General features: G+C 41.3%; 2 protein-coding genes across 2 annotated transcripts; one reads left to right on the plus strand and one right to left on the minus strand.

Annotated features, from left to right (window-relative positions):
* Positions 1–6,052: 6,052 nt before the first annotated feature.
* cyp17a1 (cytochrome P450, family 17, subfamily A, polypeptide 1) lies at positions 6,053–11,600 on the minus strand. The gene is made up of 8 exons (XM_004573805.2): positions 11,214–11,600; positions 10,992–11,130; positions 10,194–10,429; positions 9,815–9,901; positions 9,279–9,497; positions 8,567–8,736; positions 8,191–8,294; positions 6,053–7,456 (listed from the first exon to the last, which is right to left on the minus strand). Exons 1-8 carry the CDS (start codon positions 11,526–11,528, stop codon positions 7,176–7,178), a joined length of 1,551 nt encoding a protein of 516 aa, XP_004573862.2. The 5' UTR covers positions 11,529–11,600; the 3' UTR covers positions 6,053–7,175.
* A 5,890-nt stretch (positions 11,601–17,490) lies between these two features.
* Positions 17,491–20,032, plus strand: borcs7 (BLOC-1 related complex subunit 7). The gene is made up of 5 exons (XM_004573801.4): positions 17,491–17,664; positions 19,257–19,319; positions 19,479–19,522; positions 19,613–19,633; positions 19,722–20,032. Exons 1-5 carry the CDS (start codon positions 17,533–17,535, stop codon positions 19,771–19,773), a joined length of 312 nt encoding a protein of 103 aa, XP_004573858.1. The 5' UTR covers positions 17,491–17,532; the 3' UTR covers positions 19,774–20,032.
* The last annotated feature ends 2,633 nt before the right edge of the window (positions 20,033–22,665 follow it).

Consider the following 22,665-nt stretch of genomic DNA (forward strand, 5'->3'; position numbering starts at 1 on the left):
CATTGCCTTCTTTGTACTTTCCTCTATTGCATGTTCCTCTGACGGTGTTTCTGACTGGAGCGCACGCGTGTGCAGGTGTTTCCTGTTGCCACGTGAAACTGAAAGCCCGAGTTATCCACCGCCGCTCTCTATCCTGGCTTTTAACCAGGAAGCCTGGCTGTGCAGAACTAACTGACAGCTACAGAGCTGTGTTGGACTGTGGGTTGGTGTCTAGCTGAATTAACCTGAAAAAGATGAATGGTGCTTTTATAAGTCTTGCACGCACGGTGCACCACAGGCTACACTGGCTGTGATTTCAAATTTTGTTTGGTTGCACCAACACACAGCTGGGAAGGTTTTCTGGAGCCTGTTTATTACGTGGTGTTCAGCTTTTTCCTTTAAATACCGATGTATCTGCATCTCTGGTGGCCTCCCAAAATTCTTTGCAGTTTGATGAATCTTCTTCATTTCTCACACTATCTGGCAACAAGTGTGAATTGAATTAGCAGAAGAAGCTGCACGGATGCACAAACAGATGTTTTTTAGTGTTTCTCTCCAGGGTTTCAGGCACTTTGTCCCTGTAACAGCAGCAAAAATCAAAGTTCTGATGAGTCGCTGGAACAGGTCAGACATCTGTTAAATATTACACACGTATTCTGCTGTGAGCTCTGCCGTCATAGTCAAAGTCAAATGTATTTTTATGGCACATTTAAAACAACGAATGTTGACAAAGGTGCTGCACAATGAAGATCAACACAGGGAGACATGATAAAAGTGTTTTTTTGTCCCGTTTGGTTCTTTAGGCGTCAGAATTGATGTCTGTCCAACAAAGATACCCGACGGATTTACTTTACTTTATGAAATGTTCAAAAACATAATGCACAATGGGAGACGCCATACGTTTGTATGATTTCATAATGTGTGTGTGCCTGACATGTGCGCCTTGTGAGAATTATTATCCAGCTATATTTGTAGCTCATCCATTTCAGTGAAGGCTTCACTGCAGATAACAGGAGCGAGCTGCAGAGACCATCACAGTTTAACATTCTGATCACACATGCTCACCTTCGATGGCTCCTTTTGTTTAATCCTGGGAATATTTGCGCTCGTCTGTCTGTCTGGATGAAAGTGGACCCTCCACTTTACTGCTGTCTGTGTTTCAACTCTTACCATGAGAAATGTTTTCATGATGATCTGCTGAGACTGACGAGGACAAAATGATTTACTTTTGGAAACTGTTTGAAACCACTGACGTGGCTCAGGCATGTGTCTGCAGCCTCGCTGGGTGATGAGGTGAGTTCACGAAGTTGAGCTGCCATTAACACAAATAACAATATTGTAATGACCTAGTTTAACCAATAGATGGCAGTCCCTCTGCAGACATGCAGCGCTGCAGTGAAACCAGCATATATTCATGCTGGAGTCCTGTTTGACCCACAGGTGAACTTAGAGAAGATCAGAGGGTCCACAGAAGGTCACGTGGTCATTCACACTCCAATCAGTCGTTTGTTTCCTGTTCTTTCTGGTTTTCCTTGTGATTGTGATAAGAGTGCTTTGTTAGAAGTTTTGGGAACCTGTAACATTACATTTTGTGGTCTCACTTAAAGAGCAACCCCAGTTTATTCAAATTATCTACAGAGAAACGGAGCGTTAAATCGGACTTTCCAGCCGTCTGCTGAATCCTGTGCAGGTCCAGCTGCTTCCTTGCAACACGACCCTGCTTTCAGATGATCGGGTTGGGAACTGTTTGCTGGAATATTGTCGTTGTTGTCCTGCTGTGAAGCCAGGTGGGACTCCCTGGGTGAGCGGTACATCCCAAAGTACCTGCACCCAGTGTTTTAATGTTGGGAGTGTTCAGGGAGCCTGGTTTAATATACATTCAGTAACACACTGAGATAAGACTTAATGGGAAAAACTCCATTATTTTTGCCTGTTTGTCAACAGTTTATCCACACACAGCTGTCCTGAGTGATGACCTTTAACCTGTAATAAAACATTTGTAACTTGATGGCTCGGTCTTTTCCAGGATCACAGGATCACCATTAACAGTGATGAAACACACAGTTTGGGATGTTTTGTTCCAACATGTTAGATCAGATTTCTGCAGAACAGCAAATATGAGAAGATCTTTGGAAGCACAGCGTCCTTCAGTCTACTGTCGGGATCACTGATCCTGTTACAGGACAGACTTTATGCTCTTTGTAAATATAAATGTCACCCCTCTGTACGTGAAACCATATCAGATACAAACTGTTGGAGAGAGACGGGTGTTATAGTCCAAATCTGACATTATTGTTTGAACTTGGAGATTAAAGTGTAATACGTGTGTTTAGACAATGAAGCAGGTTTGTGCATCACCTGTGTCGGACCACCGAGTGTCTTTGCTGTGATGGTAACAGATGATAAAAGGCTATGTGGACAGTGTGTGTAGATGCTGTCACCAGGATTGTCCACATCTGTCTCCTCTCCATCATTTAGGATTTAGAGTTACACAAATATTTACCTTGTTAACATTATTTTGTTATTGTAACAGCACCTGGATCCAGAGGAACATCTGCATCAGGATTCGTTTATATTTTCGTAACAGTATCAACTCATTGTCTCAGTTTATTTTAGTTTGAGATTTTAATGCATTTGTCATGTCAGGTTTGGACATGGCTGAATGTGGCACACACTGTTTGATTTGAATAAAATTCACTTCTTAACCGTAGTTTTTCCAGTGTGATTTACATTGTAAGATGAATACTGCAACCCTTAATTACATAAGACTGTTGATAAATTAATGCTGTGAGAGGGAAGAACGTCCTGCTAACAAGAAGAGAGACCTCCACCAGAACGACGCGTACAGACGTTAAACTACAAGGCAGAAAACAGAAGAGCACAACGAAGCCTCAGAGTCACCTGATCGACGGTTTTATTTACATTCATTAGAGACTTTATGCCCCAGTCATCCTTAATGTTCAATAAAGTTATATTTCCCCTAAAGGTTGGAAAAGTTTCATATTCATTTTAGAAATTTTATTTAAAATGATCAATTTTTTAATAAAATGATTAAAGTCATGAAGAGACATTTCTTGCAAAAGGGTTTGAACAAAGATGATTGGGAACATGGCTTATTAACTTTACTTGTACTAAAAAATCAGTGATTATTGTAAAAGTAACTAAGCTTGGATACATATGATTACGTTGTGGGGGGGGGAATAGTGTAGGACGAGCTTTTAGACATGAGCAAAGGCCCACTTTTATACAAAATATACTCGGTTCTGTCATGAGGACTCAAATGGCACTGAATGGTTGGAATTACCCGTTTGTCCTTGAACAAACATCACACTTTACTTCCTGTTATAGTTGTCATCTTTTGATTTTGAGGTGCCCAGCAACAATCTTTGAAATTGCTCCATTGAGAGCTGTCCTCTTTCTGCCCACTTTAACAACCTGTGTGAAGGCAGAACAGGATCTGTTAGTACTGAAGAGTAACCTGAATGATCAGTTGGGAATATTTAGACCTATTTTACATCAAAATGGAGGCTTTCTATTGGGCAACCAACAGATGCTCTGAGGTGTCCTAGCCGTGTAGGGCGGAGCTGGTGTTAGCTACATTAGGACAAGAAGTGTCTGTGCTGCTGGTGTCAGAAAATCTTAGAAGAGCGTGTGATGAAACCCAACACATAAAACGATAAGCAACAGTCTGGGTACTTTGGGGAATAAGACATCTGTGATGACCAAACACATACAGCTGTAGAACACCCGCCCACAAGGCACACAGAAGCCCCGCCTACAAGACACGCCCAAAAGACACATTAACATACAGAGCTGTACAAGAGCCGCCCACAAATGACACACAGCCAGTGTTGGTCAAGTTACTTGAAAAAAGTAATCAGTAACTAATTACTGATTACTTCCCCCAGAAAGTAATCCAGTTACTTTACTGATTACTTATTTTCAAAAGTAATTAATTGCTTAGTTACTTAGTTACTTTTTAAAAACCCAATTTGCAACCTGAGTAGGTGATAAAGTGATAGATCTTTCAGCCCAATTCTACTTTTTCTACATAATCCATCATACAAAATGTAATCAAATGGAAAAGTCTCTTTTTAAAACTTGTTTTATTATTTTTAATCTTTTAACTTTATGCATCAAGCAAAAATTTAATTATATGCAACATTCTCTGAGTTGAATAAATTAGTTTAACATTTAAACCTATTTTCTGCACATTCCAGCTCATAAAATAAAATATTTTGTGTGTTTACACTCAGTCTTTCAAATAGATGCAAGTAAAACACAGCAGAAAATAAATAAAGTCAAAGACTCAGCGGTCCTGTTGCTCTATTTTTACCTGTAAAGCAGGAGCAGGGTAGGCGGAGGTTTACCCTGGTGCAGGTGTGCCGCGGTCAGTGGAAGAATCCGTGAGTTTCTCTGTGAGTTTCCCATCACGTCGTAGCTACTCGGTGCTTGTTGGAAGTTTAGGGGTTTTTTTCGCTGTAAAAAGAAGTTTTCTTCCCACGCACAGCGGACACTAATGTTTTTGTCACTTTTTATGGAATCAAACTCAAAGTAAGGTCAGTACTTCCACGCTTTAAACGCTGCACGCTCATACTCTCTCTGCACTCATATATGATCCATTGTTGATCTGCACACAGCTGTTGTCACGAACGTCGCACTCGCTTACGTCACTGTCGTGAGACATTCTCGCAAAAATATCACGGTTTTAGTAACGCAGTAACGCAGCGTTCCTACGGGAAAGTAACGGTAATCTAATTACCGTTTTTGCAATAGTAATCCCTTACTTTACTCATTACTTGAAAAAAGTAATCAGATTACAGTAACGCGTTACTGTACTTGTACTTGTACTTGTTACTTGCACATCAGGTTCTTTCACACAGCTCACACAGGATTCCCCGAGTTTCTGACTGTTGTTTGTTTTCCTGTTTTTACGTATCCTATATTATCTGTTCTCATTTCTTCACTACATAACGTTTGATCTGTGATGTGGTTTTTTAAATGAACAAAACATTGCTGTTAGAGTTTTGGCATTTCAAAGACAGTAATGTAGGTCCAGTGATGTTAGCTGTAAGTCTAACGAGGCTTTAGAAAGAACCTTCTTCCACCTCATTCTGAGCCCAGAACGTTTGGTGTTCTCTTAGCGTCCGAGCTACATGTTTGCACTCTAATTGTTATGCTATATGAATTCGGGCTGTGCATTCACGGCCTAACCATGAGCCAAACAAATGCTGATCAGTTTTTCATACATTTTGACTGAAATGTAAGAGGATGTAAACAGATCTGAGGCTCTTTGCCATCATTTCATTGGCTGTTTCTCAGGGTTTAAGTTTATCATGCTAAATGTTTTATAAGAAACTTCCCAGAAAACAACATTTTTATATTTGCATCACATTTATGATCCAGTTCTTCAAGAAACATGACACCAGGGTTTGTATGATATACATCCTGAAGCCCAAAGTCTAAACGCAGCATCTGATTCTTGTTGGGTGAAAACCTGGTGATGCCACATTGAAGTATTTTGTGGGGTAATTCTTTTAACTTGTTTCTCGTGTCATATTAAATTTTTCTTGTATGACAAACTGGTTTGAAGTGCTTTTGCAGTTACATGTATGAGACATAAAAACATAGAAAGAGGTTGTTTTAGAGCATACGTTTCCACATGGGCCCAATATTTGCTCTTTAAATAAAACAGAATGGCCCTTAATGGACAGAGCAACAATGTAGAGTAGTAAGGTGAGAAGGATAAAATGGGAACGTTTGATGTGACGCTGCAGGTGTGATTGCAGTCACACTGATGAAGGGTGCAGATGCAGGACGATGATTCGTTTATGACTCAACACCAAATTAAAAGAAAAGCCGGAGCAACAGGAGACAAACTGTTGTCACAGGTTCCTGCGAGCTGGGTCTGGATATGTTTATGTATACATCCTTGTCCTTAAGCAGTTCTCCTACTTATATGTATATGCAAGTATATTTACTATATTGAGTAAACATAATTTACATTTGATGGGGGTGTCGCGAAATCGATCAATGCAGAGCAGTGAGACAAACCACGGAGGCCCCAGAGAAGTGCAATCAAACGATGAGTTTATTTACCAGGAGAAAACATCAGCACATGTCCTCTGACCAAAATACATGTTGTGGATACTTATAAAGCAGTGGGGTACACGCCCCCCCATGGCGTCAATGACAGATTAAAATAGGTTCCAGACATTAGTCACAGTTAATCGTACATCTTTAATAGCTATAAGCAGACATAGAACTTCTCTTTTCTATAACACCTTCCATACAAGGTAGTAAACTTCAAGCCCTCAGGGTCTCTGAGGCTAATTATTGACTCTGGTCGTCTGTTACCAAGTAGAATAAAATATAGTGAGACTCCAAATGAGTTAAGGCCTCAGGCCGGACACATTCCTAGATTATATGTATTATATGTACTGTGAGCATGTATGCAGTTATCCTTCTATGTTCTAGTTTCCCTCAGCATGGATCACCTGGACAGTCACGCCAGTGAAGCTTAAAACCTTTAATGAACCGAACATCAACTCGAAATAAGCACAGATATGCAATGTGCATAAAATACTTCTGGCTGTACCTGTAATAAAAGTTATCATAATAAAAGGATCCTCAAATGGACATCTTCAATAAACAGCTGTAATGCAGTATCAATACTGTGAGAAATATTATTAAGTGGAATGATGCTGTAAAGAATGTTATTAATGCAGTTATAATGATGCAGGTTATACGGCAGCAATAAAAGAATTTCTGTATCTCCACAAGGGACATCCTGTTCCTTTCACTGCAGTACATTTCTACCGTGTAAACCTTTATTTGTGTTCTCAGGATCAAAATAAAGTGGATACATTTTGAGATTACCTGGTTACATCTTTGTGTTGTGGGTTAGTTTTTGCAGTAAATTTTGGGTGTACATCCTGTGAATGGACATCCTGTGTTATATGATCTCATCACAGACGTCACCTTGTACATTTGAAAATGAGAAAGCATCCTGCCTCCTGATGTCAGCAGAGTTAGCGACACCGGCCGATACGTTCTCCTCACAGTAGAAAAATAAAGAGACTGTTTGGAGCTGTTACAGGAGACTGTGTTACACTTCAGAAAAATAAGATTTCATGTCACAGTGCTGCAAGCTTGCTTTCCTTCTTGATGGTGCGTACGTATTCACAGCCATAGGACTATTCTGCCTGGCACTTATGTCTTGCCCAGTCTGGTCTGATTGTGGCATTCACCTTGTACTTGGCCGGCTGCAGGACCACTCCGAACTTTCCCTCCAGACTTGGCAGATCATGGCCTGGTGGGACAGTCAGAGTGAAGCGCTGCAGGATCCAGGACAGGAAGAGAAAGAGCTCCATCTTGGCCAAGGCCTCACCTAGACATACTCTCAGCCCAGCACCGAAGGGCAGGTAGCTGGGTGATGGGATCGTCAGTCCTGTGCCTTCACTATTCAAGAACCGGCCTGCAGAGCAACAACAACAGGTTTCACCAGCTGGGATGGTCACAGAAGCTAAACTAAAAGAACTGTCAGATCCAGCCTGTATACATATGTTGGTTCAGGATTTCATGTATTTGTCTCGATCTTAAAACAGTGGCGGTGAATCAAACGGGAACAAGACTCCAGGTATCCCCTAAGGTGAGGGTTTCCTGGTGAGACACTGACTTGCTGCTATTAGAGTCCTTTCTCCTTGGACTTTCAGATTCCTTGGAGAATTTGAAAGTCCAAAAATTATTGTTTGATGCATGCTCAATGCTGCAGCTGGGATAGGCTCCAGCGCCCCCCGCGACCCTGAAAAGGATAAGCGGAAGCGAATGGATGGATGGATGGCATGCTCAATGATCCAGGTAAGTAAATCCCCAAACGTTGATTCTGTTCATCTGGACGTGGCCGTTTTTTTAGTGGGAGAAACGTTTCGTCACTCATCCAGGTGACTTCTTCAACCCAAAAACCATCAAAAACAGGGTGTTTGTCGGGTCTTTAACATACAATTCAAAGCACCCTGATGTCACTGTTATTGTGTATTAACTTAAGTAGCCAAAAGCCATAACAATGATAGGAGCCAGAGACAGTGTCTGCCTTTCTATCACCATTAATCATCCTTGACTGAGGGAAGAAACCAAACAGACGTTTGCCTCAGAGAATAAAATCAGTTTCCATAACTGGATATTAAACTGTGGACAGATGTTTGCTCTTACCAGGGTCAAACCGCTCTGGGTTCTTCCACTCCTTCTCGTCATGGTGCAGAGCCCACAGGTTGATAATGACTCGAGTTCCCTTCCTCACTGTGAAATCTCCAAGGCTACAGAGACAAGAGCTCCCAGTTCACTCATGGGATTGACAATGGTGTTTGTGCATCAGGTAAATGTATTTTTAAGACTTCATTCAGAAACAGAAGATCCCAGATCAGTCCTACTTGTCAGTACAGAGCAGTAAGCTTCCTGTCCTAATAAACAGCCTGGTCACTTTTCACAGAAGTGTGTCATTTTAATAGATCGATGCAGTCAGCAGTCACCTCTGCTGTGTGTCAACATGGCTTTATTAAATGGGTGAACTCAGTGAGCATCGCTGTACCTGGTGTCACAGAGAGCCACGTGGGGGATGAGTAGAGGTGCCACGGGGCGAATCCGTAATAACTCCCTAATGGTGGCCTCCAGATAGGGCAGACTGCCTCGGTCGGTGAGTTTAGGAGAGCGGCTGTCACCCACCGTCCTGTCCAGCTCATCCTGGATACGTCTTTGCATCTAAACATGAAGCAGTAGAGTCACTGTGCATCGGAGATGCTCTTTAACAGCTTCACACACTCAGGATTCACACGTTTTTCTCTGTTGCATTTGATTAGAATCAATAAAAATATTATTCCCATTGGCTGCTGCAAGTTGGACATTAATGGGAATAAAGGGTGTGGCATGCTACTACACAAGTTCAGATTAACATCACTTACGTGTTGTGAGACTTGGCATGTTTTCATATGTGTGCTTTCACATTCACACTCCGGGCAGGTGAGTAACCTGATCTGCAGCTGCAGCCACCTGGAGTCTGTATGCTTCATTCAGCTGTGGTTTTCTTGCAGCTTCACAACAACTGACTTTATTAATGACTTTGTGTGTGTTGATGATGTTGCATAGGTATAGTTTGTAAAAAGATGCTTAAACTTAATTAGATTCAGAGTTTTAAACATGTTTTAGACCACAGACAGAGAGGAGGAGAAGGGTCGTTTTCATCAGACATCTTTGAAACCCACGCCACGCGCCTCGTGGAAACACTGCTGCTGATCGAGCCTTACCTCTGGGTGATGAATCAGGTACGTTATGGCCCATTTGAGCACAGTGGTAGTGGTTTCCACGCCAGCGCCAAAGATGTCTCCCACTGTCATGAGAATGTGGTCATCACTCAGGCCCACGGACTCTGCACTTATCTCTGATGTGTTGTTGTTCTCCGCACTGCGCTTGGCTCTTAGCAGAGCGTCTATCAGGTCTCTCTGCACGTGGTCGCTGTAATTCACCTGTGAGGGAGCAGCATGTCAGCGTACAGGATACAGCGTACAGAACGCTTTGTATTTATTTAGCAAAGCAACCTAATGTGACCGCTGTAGTCAAGTATGTCTCTGTGTGATAATGTCCACCATCTCACAGCTGCACAGGATCACAGCTCTACTACAACATTGTGGTTTTTCTGCCTCAAATGTTGCCGATGCATTTGTACAAATGAAAGGAACCAAGTATGTGGTATAAGGTACGGGGCACATGACTAAGAGAGCAGTTTGTACTGTACACTACCTTTAAATTTCAAACACTAATGGCCCCGTGGTTAAAGGGTTACCTTGTGTTCGTCAAATTTCTTCTGTAGAAGTTTGTCTCTCATGGAAACACAGTGTTTCAGGAGACGTAGGTCTGCATTAGGAAAGATCTGTGATAAAGACAAAAACAGCCTGATAAACATCACGGTCCAACTGTCACCTTCTTGCTCATCGCTCACAATGTGCTGCGAGAGCTCGATCGTGCTAGCATCATTATAAACATGCACTGCAAATGTGTGTGGATCAGACACTCTTCACATTCTTTCACCATAGATTCTAAGCAACACCAGAGTGGCAGTAATCCCACTAAGGAAACGCAACGAGGCGGCCTTTATCTTTCTGTTGATTGCCTACATTTACACTGCGGTCTGATTGTTTCTGCTCTGAGTTCTTGCTGCTTACCTGCAGCCAGGGGAAAATGTCCACCAGGCTGTCTTTGGCCACAGTGTCCACAATGCCCTGGCTGTACTGCAGCATATTCTCAAACTCTGGGTCGCCTCGGCAGTAGGACGAGTTGAAGCAGAGAGAGCAGATAACATTGGTGACGGTGCGAGTCAGCTCGGGAGAAAGATCCAGGGCCAGCCCCACGTCTGCTGCCTCTGACAGCACGGAGCACAGAGACTGGGCCTCTGCACAAACTGGGCAAGACAAAGTTCATTACCTTACATATTTATCATACTTAGAAACACTACAGCAGATATTACTGCATTTGGAGCATTTGAAATCTCTCTGTACACACACACACACACACACACACACGCACACACACACACACACACACGCACACACACACACACACACACACACACACACACACACACACACACACACACACACACACAGTTTCCTACTGTTGCCAAACTTTTGTTGTGAGCTCTATATAAATAAACGTTATTGTTTCTCTTTATTATTTTCATTGTGCTAGAGTAGAATGAGAGTAGAATGAGAGTAGAATGAGAGTAGAACGACCAATCACTTTGTAAAAACAGATCCTTTCCACCTGCTGACTGATCATTGCATTAGATATTTCTCTTTAACTTAAATCTATGCTTAAATGCTTTGAAGAGTAAAAAAAGTCCTCGAGTGTGTTCGTTTAAATGAGTGCGTCTGCCTGTTGTGATTTATTGCTGCTGATCTGCCTGCCATACGCAGTCTCACATGAGAGAGTGGTATCAAACTAGAGGAGTGAACTGTACTCACTGGTCTTCTCAATAGAGGCACAGCCTTCTCCAAACATGCACAGGGCTGCGTGGACTATCTTCCTGTGGAACTTCCACGTAGCACTGTAGTCTCCAAATGCAATGTCCTTCCCATCTTTAGTCAGAATATCTGTAGTTACCTTCATCACAAACACGACATGATGGAAACCAATCCAAAAAACAACCAAACAGAACAGGACATTTAGGAGAGAGTTATACCCACAGTTCTAGGTCTTCCTGCAAACGTCTTTCCCTTCTTGAGCAAGACTTCTTTGGCGTGCACATGATGGTTGACGACAATCACGCTGTGGGAGCCCATCATCAGCGAGTATGTTTGTCCGTATTTTACCTGCAGTTCTTTGAAAAGCACATGTGGTTGTAATTCACTCTGCAGGCTCAGCAGGCTGCCAATGAGTGGTAGTGCAGGGAGGTGTGGCGGCTCCCTAGAACCGTGTGCAGACATCCTGAACTTGAACTGCAGTGCTAACAAAGTGAGGCCCACCAACATGAACACACACAGATACCAAAACCAAGCCATATCAGTGACAGAGGCGCTTGGTTCAACAGAGCTGAAACATCCCAGGAAATATCTGTTCAAGGTTTCCCAACCACTGCGGAGCGCTGCTTTTATGCAGCAACTTCAAGGCCAGGTCCTTGAATCTGTAGGACTGTGACAACTCAAACAAGATAAGATGACACTCAGTCTTTCTAGAACTACACAAGATGCTGTAAAAGTGTAGAAAAGAACAGAACAGGACAGAATATAATAGAATAGAACAGGACAGGACAGAACAGGAATAGAATAGAACAGAATAGAACAGAATAGAATAGAACAGAACAAAACAGAACAGAACAGAATAGAATAGAACAGAATAGAACAGAACAGAATAGAATAGAACAGAACAAAACAGAACAGAATAGAATAGAACAGAATAGAATAGAATAGAATAAAACAGAACAGAATAGAACAGAATAGAATAGAATAGAACAGAACAAAACAGAACAGAATAGAATAGAACAGAATAGAACAGAATAGAATAGAATAGAACAGAACAGAATAGAATAGAACAGAACAAAACAGAACAGAATAGAATGGAATAGAACAGAATAGAATAGAACAGAACAGAATAGAACAGAATAGAATAGAACAGAACAAAACAGAACAGAATAGAATAGAACAGAATAGAACAGAACAGAATAGAATAGAACAGAATAGAACAGAATAGAACAGAACAGAATAGAATAGAACAGAATAGAACAGAATAGAATAGAACAGAACAAAACAGAACAGAATAGAATAGAACAGAATAGAACAGAACAGAATAGAATAGAACAGAACAAAACAGAACAGAATAGAATAGAACAGAACAAAACAGAACAGAATAGAACAGAATAGAACAGAATAGAATAGATTAGAACAGAACAGAATAGAATAGAACAGAACAAAACAGAACAGAATAGAATGGAACAGAATAGAACAGAATAGAATAGAACAGAACAGAATAGAACAGAACAGAATAGAACAAAACAGAACAGAATAGAATAGAACAGAACAAAATAGAACAGAACAGAATAGAACAGAACAGAATAGAACAGAATAGAATAGAACAGAACAGAACAGAATAGAACAGAATAGAACAGAATAGAACAGAACAGAATAGAACAGAATAGAATAGAATAGAACAGAACAGAATAGAATAGAATAGAATAGAATAGAACAGAATAAAACAGAACAGAATAGAACAGAACAGAACAGAACAGAACAGAATAGAACAGAACAGAACAAAACAGAATAGAATAGAACAGAACAGAATAGAATAGAACAGAACAGAACAGAACAAAACAGAACAGAATAGAACAGAATAGAATAGAACAGAATAGAACAGAACAGAATAGAACAGAATAGAACAGAACAGAATAGAATAGAACAGAACAAAACAGAACAGAATAGAATAGAACAGAATAGAACAGAATAGAATAGAATAGAACAGAACAGAATAGAATAGAACAGAACAAAACAGAACAGAATAGAACAGAATAGAATAGAACAGAACAGAACAGAATAGAATAGAACAGAACAGAATAGAACAAAACAGAACAGAATAGAATAGAACAGAACAGAACAAAATAGAACAGAATAGAATAGAACAGAATAGAATAGAACAGAATAGAACAGAACAGAATAGAACAGAATAGAATAGAACAGAACAGAATAGAACAGAACAGAACAGAACAGAATAGAACAGAACAGAACAAAACAGAACAGAATAGAACAGAACAGAACAGAATAGAACAGAATAGAATAGAACAGAACAGAACAGAATAGAACAGAATAGAACAGAATAGAACAGAACAGAATAGAACAGAATAGAATAGAATAGAATAGAACAGAACAGAATAGAATAGAATAGAATAGAATAGAATAGAACAGAATAAAACAGAACAGAATAGAACAGAACAGAACAGAACAGAACAGAACAAAACAGAATAGAATAGAACAGAACAGAATAGAATAGAACAGAACAGAACAGAACAAAACAGAACAGAATAGAATAGAACAGAATAGAATAGAACAGAATAGAACAGAACAGAATAGAACAGAACAGAATAGAACAGAATAGAACAGAACAGAATAGAATAGAACAGAACAAAACAGAACAGAATAGAATAGAACAGAATAGAACAGAATAGAATAGAACAGAACAGAATAGAATAGAACAGAACAAAACAGAACAGAATAGAACAGAATAGAATAGAACAGAACAGAACAGAATAGAATAGAACAGAACAGAATAGAACAAAACAGAACAGAATAGAATAGAACAGAACAGAACAAAATAGAACAGAATAGAACAGAACAGAATAGAACAGAATAGAATAGAACAGAACAGAATAGAACAGAACAGAACAGAACAGAATAGAACAGAACAGAACAAAACAGAACAGAATAGAACAGAATAGAATAGAACAGAACAGAACAGAACAGAATAGAGTAGAACAGAACAGAATAGAACAAAACAGAACAGAATAGAACAGAATAGAACAGAATAGAATAGAACAGAACAGAATAGAACAGAACAGAATAGAACAAAACAGAACAGAATAGAACAGAATAGAATAGAACAGAACAGAATAGAACAGAACAGAATAGAACAAAACAGAACAGAATAGAATAGAACAGAACAGAACAAAATAGAACAGAATAGAACAGAACAGAATAGAACAGAATAGAATAGAACAGAACAGAATAGAACAGAACAGAACAGAACAGAATAGAACAGAACAGAACAAAACAGAACAGAATAGAACAGAATAGAATAGAACAGAACAGAACAGAACAGAATAGAGTAGAACAGAACAGAACAAAACAGAACAGAATAGAACAGAATAGAACAGAATAGAACAGAATAGAATAGAACAGAACAGAATAGAACAGAACAGAATAGAACAAAACAGAACAGAATAGAACAGAATAGAATAGAACAGAACAGAATAGAACAGAACAGAATAGAACAGAATAGAACAGAATAGAATAGAACAGAATAGAACAGAATAGAACAGAATTGAATAGAACAGAATAGAATAGAACAGAACAGAATAGAATAGAACAGAATAGAACAGAATAGAACAGAACAGAATAGAACAGAATAGAATAGAATAGAACAGAACAGAACAGAATAGAACAGAATAGAATAGAATAGAACAGAATAGAACAGAACAGAACAGAACAGAACAGAATAGAACAGAACAGAACAAAACAGAATAGAACAGAATAGAATAGAATAGAACAGAATAGAACAGAATAGAATAGAACAGAACAGAATAGAACAGAACAGAATAGAACAAAACAGAACAGAATAGAACAGAATAGAATAGAATAGAACAGAACAGAATAGAACAGAACAGAATAGAACAGAATAGAACAGAACAGAATAGAACAGAACAGAATAGAACAGAATAGAACAGAATTGAATAGAACAGAATAGAATAGAACAGAACAGAATAGAACAGAATAGAATAGAACAGAATAGAACAGAATAGAACAGAATAGAATAGAACAGAACAGAATAGAACAGAATAGAACAGAACAGAACAGAATAGAATAGAACAGAACAGAATAGAACAGAATAGAATAGAATAGCCATTTATTGACTTTGTACACGTACAAAGAAATTACAGGAGCTCCACACCAACTGTGCAGGAGTGAAAAAGTAAAATCAATAAATAGCAAACAAAGGAAATATATAGAAAACAAGACAAAGGCACACACAGGAAACAGTGTGAAAGGACTTAGTTACTTAGTAGAGTGAGTATTACGTCAGTTTAATGAGCGAGTACGCGCATGTAAAAGTGTGTATAACTGTGCAGGACATCATAAAGAAGACCCAGTTAGCTATTAAAGGCATGGGAACCACGCAGGAAAACGCCGAATGCACGAAGTTAATTTGTGGTGGAGTATGTGTTGCTTTGTAGCATTCCTAGTTTGATTTGCTGTAAGATATGATGTGACCACAGTTTCATTTTAAATCTGGATGTTGTACAACTAGGGTTGCCAACCGTCCCTTAAAAAACGGAATCGTCCCGTATTTAGAAACAAAAGTACACGTCCCGTATTGAGCTAATAAGCGACGCACTTTGTCCCGTAATACAGTGAGAATCAAAAGTAGTCTATAACTTTTAATGGAATTAACGCTTTGTTTGAAAACATAATTCCCAGCCCCTCTCCTGCTTTGTGACCAATGAGCTGACAGCACACTTATGACAATTCGAGTATGACAATTCAGATTATCTCATTGGTCGAGGAAAGGTCGCTTACGGAGAAAATACCGGAAGACAACAGATGACCACAACAAGAAGCATGGCCAACAGGGAAACAAACGCCGACACGGCGGTGCAAGTCTCGGATGACAGTACACCTAAAGCTGGGCAGACACTGTGCGATTTTTTCAGTCACGTTATTCAGCTCCTGCTCAAACTGCACGATTGACTCACAGGGGTTAGAAGTTGGTAGGTCACGATGCAGGTCTCACACTATACCGCCCGATGCTCTGATGCGACCTGAGTGCTCACACTGTGCGTCCATAACATGAAGGTTATAACAGAAAATCTGTCGCTCGCTCTCTCTGTCTTTCACTCACACAGACACACCACCACCATCAACTTTGCTAAATTGCTAATGAAAAACACTCATCAGGCAGCTGTGATTGAGCAGCAGTGTAGATCCAACTATTTTCACGGTTGTTGTGGTCGTGATAATTTTGTGATGCCACATCGAAAAGGCTCGGATGAGCTTTCTAAAGTTCTACAAGTTGTGCCTCCATCACTTGTGTCCAGATCACACGCTGCACAGCCGTGCTGCTCCGTCTTTTTCACCGATGTTTACGTGTTTGCGCATGAGCAGTGTGAGCGGCTGTGGTGAGAACCTCACGAGCGATTGATGATCGGGAGCTGGTCGTGAGGTGTTAATCGCTTCTCGTTACCCCACGTATACTACACGACGCACGATGAAGGCCAAAATCGGTCCGATCACTCAAAAATCGGCTCAAAATGGGCCTAAAATCGCACAGTGTGAGCCCAGCATTAGAGCAGCAATGTTTGTTCCCCTCAGAGAAAGGGAAGAATGGGAAAAGGAAAACACCTGGCTGGAAAAAGTTAATATGGGCATGTGCAGTGAATATCAGCGCTATGTGGCCAGAAGTGTGATAATATAATTTATTTTGTGTAATAAGCAACTGCAAGGATAGATGATTACAACAAATAGATGACTAATACATAAAAGTAATACATAGATGAATAATGATGATGAGTTAAGATGCGTAATCATGGGAACAAGCGGGTTTTCAAACGGGAGCAGCTGATTAGCTTTAGAAAAGCTGAAATAATACCTCAACTGAAGCCAATTGTACTAAATGCACTAAATGTGCACTGTTACAAGAATATTTTTCTTTCTATTGTTTTCTATTATTTTAAGTTAAGCAGGACAGAGTTCTTTTAAAGAAAGATTTACTTATATTCTCAAAAGTTAAGCATGACAGGCTTCTGTTTAAGAAGGAGACCTGTTTTATTGTGTTAATGTTGTCATTTTGAGCTAAAAATAAATGGCTAAATGATCATTTGTTTCACATGTGTTGATATCACAAAGAATAGAATATGCATCTACTTAAATCAACTTCAAGTCAAATGGTTAAAAAAATAATTTCACACACAAAAAAAGAGCTAGAAAATTCACCACACTGGGAAGGGTGAAGACAACTGGGTCGCCCGGCCCTGGCCACGAGGTGTCCCTTATTTATTTTTCAGGGAGTTGGCAACCCTATGTACAACTTTAATCAGCGTCACGCATCTGAAACGTGTCAATAATAAGCTAGATGAACAGAATGGAGTAAAAGTGATTTTACTGTATGCAAGTGAGAAAGAAACACGCGGAGTTTATTTGCACACAGCCAGACTGCGCGTCTGCACCGGAGCCCTATCTAATCTACTGAACTCGTTGCTGTGTAGTTTGTCCTTTCCCGCGCACCATCGCTAGCCAACATAGGAAAATGGCTTCAGCTGATTCCCAGCCGCGGTTCGGACAGTCTGTCAAAGGCTTGTTATCCGATAAAGTGGGCTCCTGCAGCGGGGATGTTATCGCGTTGACACGTCAAGTGCTAAAAGGATCCCGCAGTCAGGAGGTATCGCCACGCAAGTGATTTTAACTCAAGTTTAGTGATTTTTAGCGTCTGCTTTGAGCAACTAGCTAATGGAAAGCCCATTGTTAGCTAACGGAAACACTACAGGAACTAGATCAGTGTGTATGCTGGAAGGATTCAGCCTGTTATGTTCAATATTTGACAAAGAAAATAAAACCCACCAAAAGACGAGCGCTGCTGTAATATATGCGTTACTGTAGCTGATCATTGTTTATTAATCAAACAGGACACGAGTGGACGGCTGCTCTGACAGCTGGAGTTGTCTTATGGCGCCAGGTGTTTCAGATGTGAACAGCTGACAGTTGTTGTTCTGGCAAATTCGACACGTGGTGCCCTGACTTCATTTAAACGCACGTGTGTGTATTGTACTGAAAATCCTGCTGATTAAAAGCGGAACATATGTAGAAAGTTGAGGATTATTAGGTTTAACAGTTAAAGCAGGAAGCAGCGGATGTTGCTGGGATCATGAACATATCACTGTGACATTAGTCCAAATGGGCTGAGGGAAGAAGTTTGGGGCCATCCTGATGCTTCGGGCACTGACCTGCTGCAGTGCTTCACTCGCTCACTCACGGTCTTCTGTTGCTGGTAGTTTGCAGCTTTGTGAGTTTTGAGCTGCAGAGACATTTACTGTCCTGTATGAACTCCGTGTTTTCAGTTCTAAATGTGATGCGTCTGTTACTACAAACATCTGTAATGAAAGAACATAAAGCAGATGACTCATGTGAAAGCACCGTGTGAACGTAGTGTTTACACGTCACACGCATGTCTTTGGACTGTGGGGAGAAATCCCGACTGGTGGCAGGTCTGTGTGTGCACGTTGCCACAGTGTACTTATCTCAGTAACTCCTCCAGGTACTTGGGCAGGTTTGTTTTAAAGCAGCTTCATGATAATAGTAGGAAGTCAGGTTTGTGATATTCATCGAACACACGGACGTGTGAATCTTGTTTTGTTGTGAAGTTAAGAGTTAAGTTCAACGAAGCTTCCTAACAGATCTGTTTCTAAAAGCCAGAGAAGTGAAGTTTTTGTTAAAAATGTGTAAGTCCTGATTGTTAGTGTGCGTCTGCACAGCTGGCGTCTGGTTTAATTTCGTTTTGTTTTGTTAACCAAATCTTTCAAATCGATATATTAAACAAACACTGACTCTTCTGGTCCAACGCTAACACGACCCAGTGGGTCTGAGTGTTTGCCTGATCCCAGTTTGATCCCAGGAGGAGATACAAATCCCAGAATACCATGTAATGTAGAATAAACAGACTTTTGCCTAGTGAACAAAACCCTGCTGTCCTTTTCCTGAGGAGTTTCCCTGTTTTCAGGATTTTCTGTTAAATGTGCTGTGGGTGTGGAGTTTTCCACGGTTGCTTTAGCAAAGCTCAGCTGTCACAGGGCAACAGGCTGCGTACCCTGGACGCGCTGCCCGTCTGTCGCAGGGTTTCCAACTGCAGACGGCTGTCCTGATATTTCTGTGACAAACAGCTGTGAGATGTTACTATGGTGATAGAGGTTTGTTTGCTCAGTTGAAGTACTGATTGAATAATCGTAACGATTGCGTTGCCGCGGATGTCTCTTCCAGCTTCTCGGTCAAGCAGCAAGAAGCATGGTGATTCAGGAGGATGCTATCCTGCACTCTGAGGACGTGAGTAGTCTTCTGATAGGTCAGAGGAAATCTCCACGATCACATGAGATGTGCTTCATTATTGGAGAAAGAAAATCCTCAAAAACAATTTTACACTCGGTGTTCGCTGAGGTCCAAAACTGTGTCTGTGCTCTTGCTCTCTCTCTTCATCTCTTGCAGAGCCTGAGAAAAATGTCCATTATCACCACACATTTACAGTACCAGTAAGTAGCACTCGTCTCTTTCATGTATGAAACCTGTTGGCTTTGCTTAAACTGGTTGCTGTAAAGTCTCTCTGTCTGTCTCTGTCTAAGGCAGGAGGCCATTCAGAAGAAGTAAGTGTGACCACAGCTGTTTATGCCTCAGAGAAACAGCTGGAGCATTTCTCAGCAGTAAGCTTGGTTCTGTTCCTCTGTCCTCCAGTGTGGAGCACTCGAAAAACCTGCAGGACCAGCTGAGACACCTGTTGAAGTAACGGAGAGGACATGCTGTGTTTACACGGTCTGCAGACGGCGTCTCAGGACACTGTTGGACTTTTAGTTCAAACGAGATAACATTTGAAGGGAGGCGCGTCTCTGCGTCAGTGAACCACCGTGGGATACTTGACATAAATGTTGTGTTCATTAAAGTCACATCAAACAGCACACATGCTTCTGTCATACTGGACTATATGTACACCTGTGGGACGGCTGTGTGACAATAACATCAAAGACCTGAATAAAAGTACTAAATGAGCTGGTCCATTGTCTTGCATTAAGGAGAAACATGACGCTGAGCTGCTCCTGTGACCGGCCAGCGCGTCACCGAGTGGGTGGGAGATACTTTTCAGCATCTCCTCATCTTGGACAACATCCACCTCTTCAACAGCACCTTTAGAGAGTCCGGCTCCACACCCACAGCATCACCTGCTTTGTGGATCAGTGCATTGAGTGTGCTGGCATCTGCGACCCTCAACCTGCTGCTCCAGCATGTCACAGCATCCAGGACGCACTGGCCTCAACAGGGTGTCACCCTACACATGTTAAAGGACCTCAGCTGGTCCACAGTCGTTTGCTTTATCAGGTTGAGCTGCAGATGATTCTGCTTGCACCACAGAACGCAGCGCTCGTACAAAATAGTCAAAATCGAATAAAAGGCTGAAGTGAAGCCAAGTCATCGGGACCTGCAGTCACCTGCAGCTTCAGCACTTTTGTGCCCGTTCTTGAACAGGAAGGGATATTTGTGGCCACGTTTTCATCTGATAGGATATTAAACTAAAGTTTAAACGTAGTGTTTTATCCACATACCAGGCTGTAGTCTGGCAACCTCAACGGAACAAAATGAAATTATGGGCAAAGCCTTTATCAAAAACAGTCCTCAGATTTGAGGGACGTTTTTCTCTTACGCTGGCTCTTCATCATCCCTGACTGATGACACGGAGCAAAAGGACAAATTTATCAGCAGCTGAAGGCCAAACAGCTTCTTAGCCCTGCCGGTGTCCCTGTAGCCGTGTTCCTGAGTTCACACGTGTTCAACAAGACTTCAAGGCTGCTGAGGAGGCGAAATCCAAGGCTAGGCACGTAGCGGGGCCATCAGTACAGTCTGTGTGCAGGTTGTTGCAAAACTACAGAAACTGTTTGTGGTGTGATGCTGTGGTCCGGAGTGTAACCGGCCTCTCGCTGTGAGGGAGCTGGGACAGGCTCCAGCATCCCCGCCACTCTAAGCAGAAGAATATAAAACACCAATAATAATAAGAACGACTGATCATTTCAGCTGCTGTTACAAAAGAATTTCCCTGAAAGATCATGTGCTCACAGTAAATCAACTTAGGTCGTACCATTTTATTCAAGCATTCAAAGGTCTTCCTTCTACAAGTCTTATTCACTCCAGCTCTGAGTATCTCACCCCGGGGGCCTCAGTATCATCGTGACCTTCTCTAGTACATTCTGTCAGATGTCTGTAACGAGCTCAGGCCAACAGGACGTCCTGTGGGAACCGTCCCCACAGCCTCAATGCTGTTATCAGCTCGAGACTTCAGTGTCGTTACTGGTTCCAGACAATCACAAGGTTGTCTGAGTTTCACACACTCTCATAGTTCATGTATAGTTCTGTGAAAATACAGTTTGCACTTTTCCATAGCAACAGCTTGATTTGTGTTTCGGTCATTATTATTCACCATCAACAACAGACCACACATCCACCATCATGCAATCTCTCCAGCGTGTCCTGGGTCGGCCCCGGGGCCTCCAGCACAGATGTGTATATACTGCTGCACAGCTGTTTTAGGGGGTTTATGTTTTTCTGGAGGTGTGGTCCTTGATCAGCTGCAAAACAGCCCGTTTCAGTTTAAGCTTTGTTTTTAATAAATGCTTGAAAAAACGTTTTGTCTCCCTCCATTTCTTCTTGTTGAAGCTTGTTGAGATCCAACCATGAAAAATATCATTTTTTGCCATTTTTAGGTGGTCTTAAACCTTTGATGGGGACGTTTAAAGGTGGGATGAAGATCAGCGGTGCAGAAGAAATCTCATCATTCTGTCTCACACTGGCTCCAAACCTTCCCTAAGTGTCAGAGCGTGTTCAGATTGAATGAGTGAAAAGGTCGCAGCACGAGATTCACACGTTTGTCACAATCAGAACAAAAATGTAAAAGCTGTTTGCAGTGACCCGTCCCATTAAGGGACAACTGGAACCAGTTACAATGAAATTAACCAAGGAAAACTTTACTGAAGAGAAACATTAGTAGAAAAGATAAAGTCTGATAGCACAGCTGACCTCTTATCATCAACCAGGCTTATCAGGAGCTACAGGAACACTTGTTGTATGTTGGAGCAGCAGTTTATCGGCAGCTGACAGGAAGAGGCTGGATAAAGTCATCAGGAAGGCCAGCTCTGTGCTGGGATGCACCCTGGACCCAGTGCAGGTGCTGGGAGACAGGAGGACTCTGGCCAAAATAACATCTCTGATGGACAGAGTCTCCCAACATTTACATGCATGTAGATGTTGCTGCAGAGCTGCTGCAGAGACAGACTGCTGCGTCCTCGATGCATGAAGGAGCGTTTCTGCAGCTCCTTCCTCCCTGCAGCTGCCAGACTGCACAATCAGAACTGCTCCCAACAAACAGATGTTTACATCAGTGCTGTAACTTTCACTATTTTATCAACCGATTCACACGACAACCAGGTCGGCCTCTTATCTGTAGTTATTTAATGTAATAACAGTGCAGTACTCTGGTAACTGCTGTCCTTGATGTAAAAATGTAAAAGAAATGTGCATGTTTGTGTGCTGTTTGTTTGTGGCTGCTGTTACAACCAGATTTCCCCTTGTGGCACAATTAAAGGATTATTCTGTTCTAAGTGCAAATTTAACAGCAAAATCAAAACGCAGCAGC

This window comes from Maylandia zebra, linkage group LG13 (assembly GCF_041146795.1).
Source record: "Maylandia zebra isolate NMK-2024a linkage group LG13, Mzebra_GT3a, whole genome shotgun sequence".
NCBI lineage: Eukaryota > Metazoa > Chordata > Actinopteri > Cichliformes > Cichlidae > Maylandia > Maylandia zebra.

What these genes read in the sequence shown, in the direction of transcription:
- cyp17a1 (XM_004573805.2), bottom strand. Translation starts at nt 11,528, where the DNA reads ATGGCTTGGTTTTGGTATCTGTGTGTGTTCATGTTGGTGGGCCTCACT. An exon ending in TTGCAGGAAGACCTAGAACT is followed by an intron (nt 11,131 to 11,213) that starts GTGGGTATAACT and finishes TTTGTGATGAAG; the next exon opens with GTAACTACAGATATTCTGAC. An exon ending in GTGGCTCTCTGTGACACCAG is followed by an intron (nt 8,295 to 8,566) that starts GTACAGCGATGC and finishes TTGTCTCTGTAG; the next exon opens with CCTTGGAGATTTCACAGTGA.
- borcs7 (XM_004573801.4), top strand. Translation starts at nt 17,533, where the DNA reads ATGGCTTCAGCTGATTCCCAGCCGCGGTTCGGACAGTCTGTCAAAGGC. An exon ending in AAGGATCCCGCAGTCAGGAG is followed by an intron (nt 17,665 to 19,256) that starts GTATCGCCACGC and finishes TGTCTCTTCCAG; the next exon opens with CTTCTCGGTCAAGCAGCAAG. An exon ending in CTATCCTGCACTCTGAGGAC is followed by an intron (nt 19,320 to 19,478) that starts GTGAGTAGTCTT and finishes CATCTCTTGCAG; the next exon opens with AGCCTGAGAAAAATGTCCAT.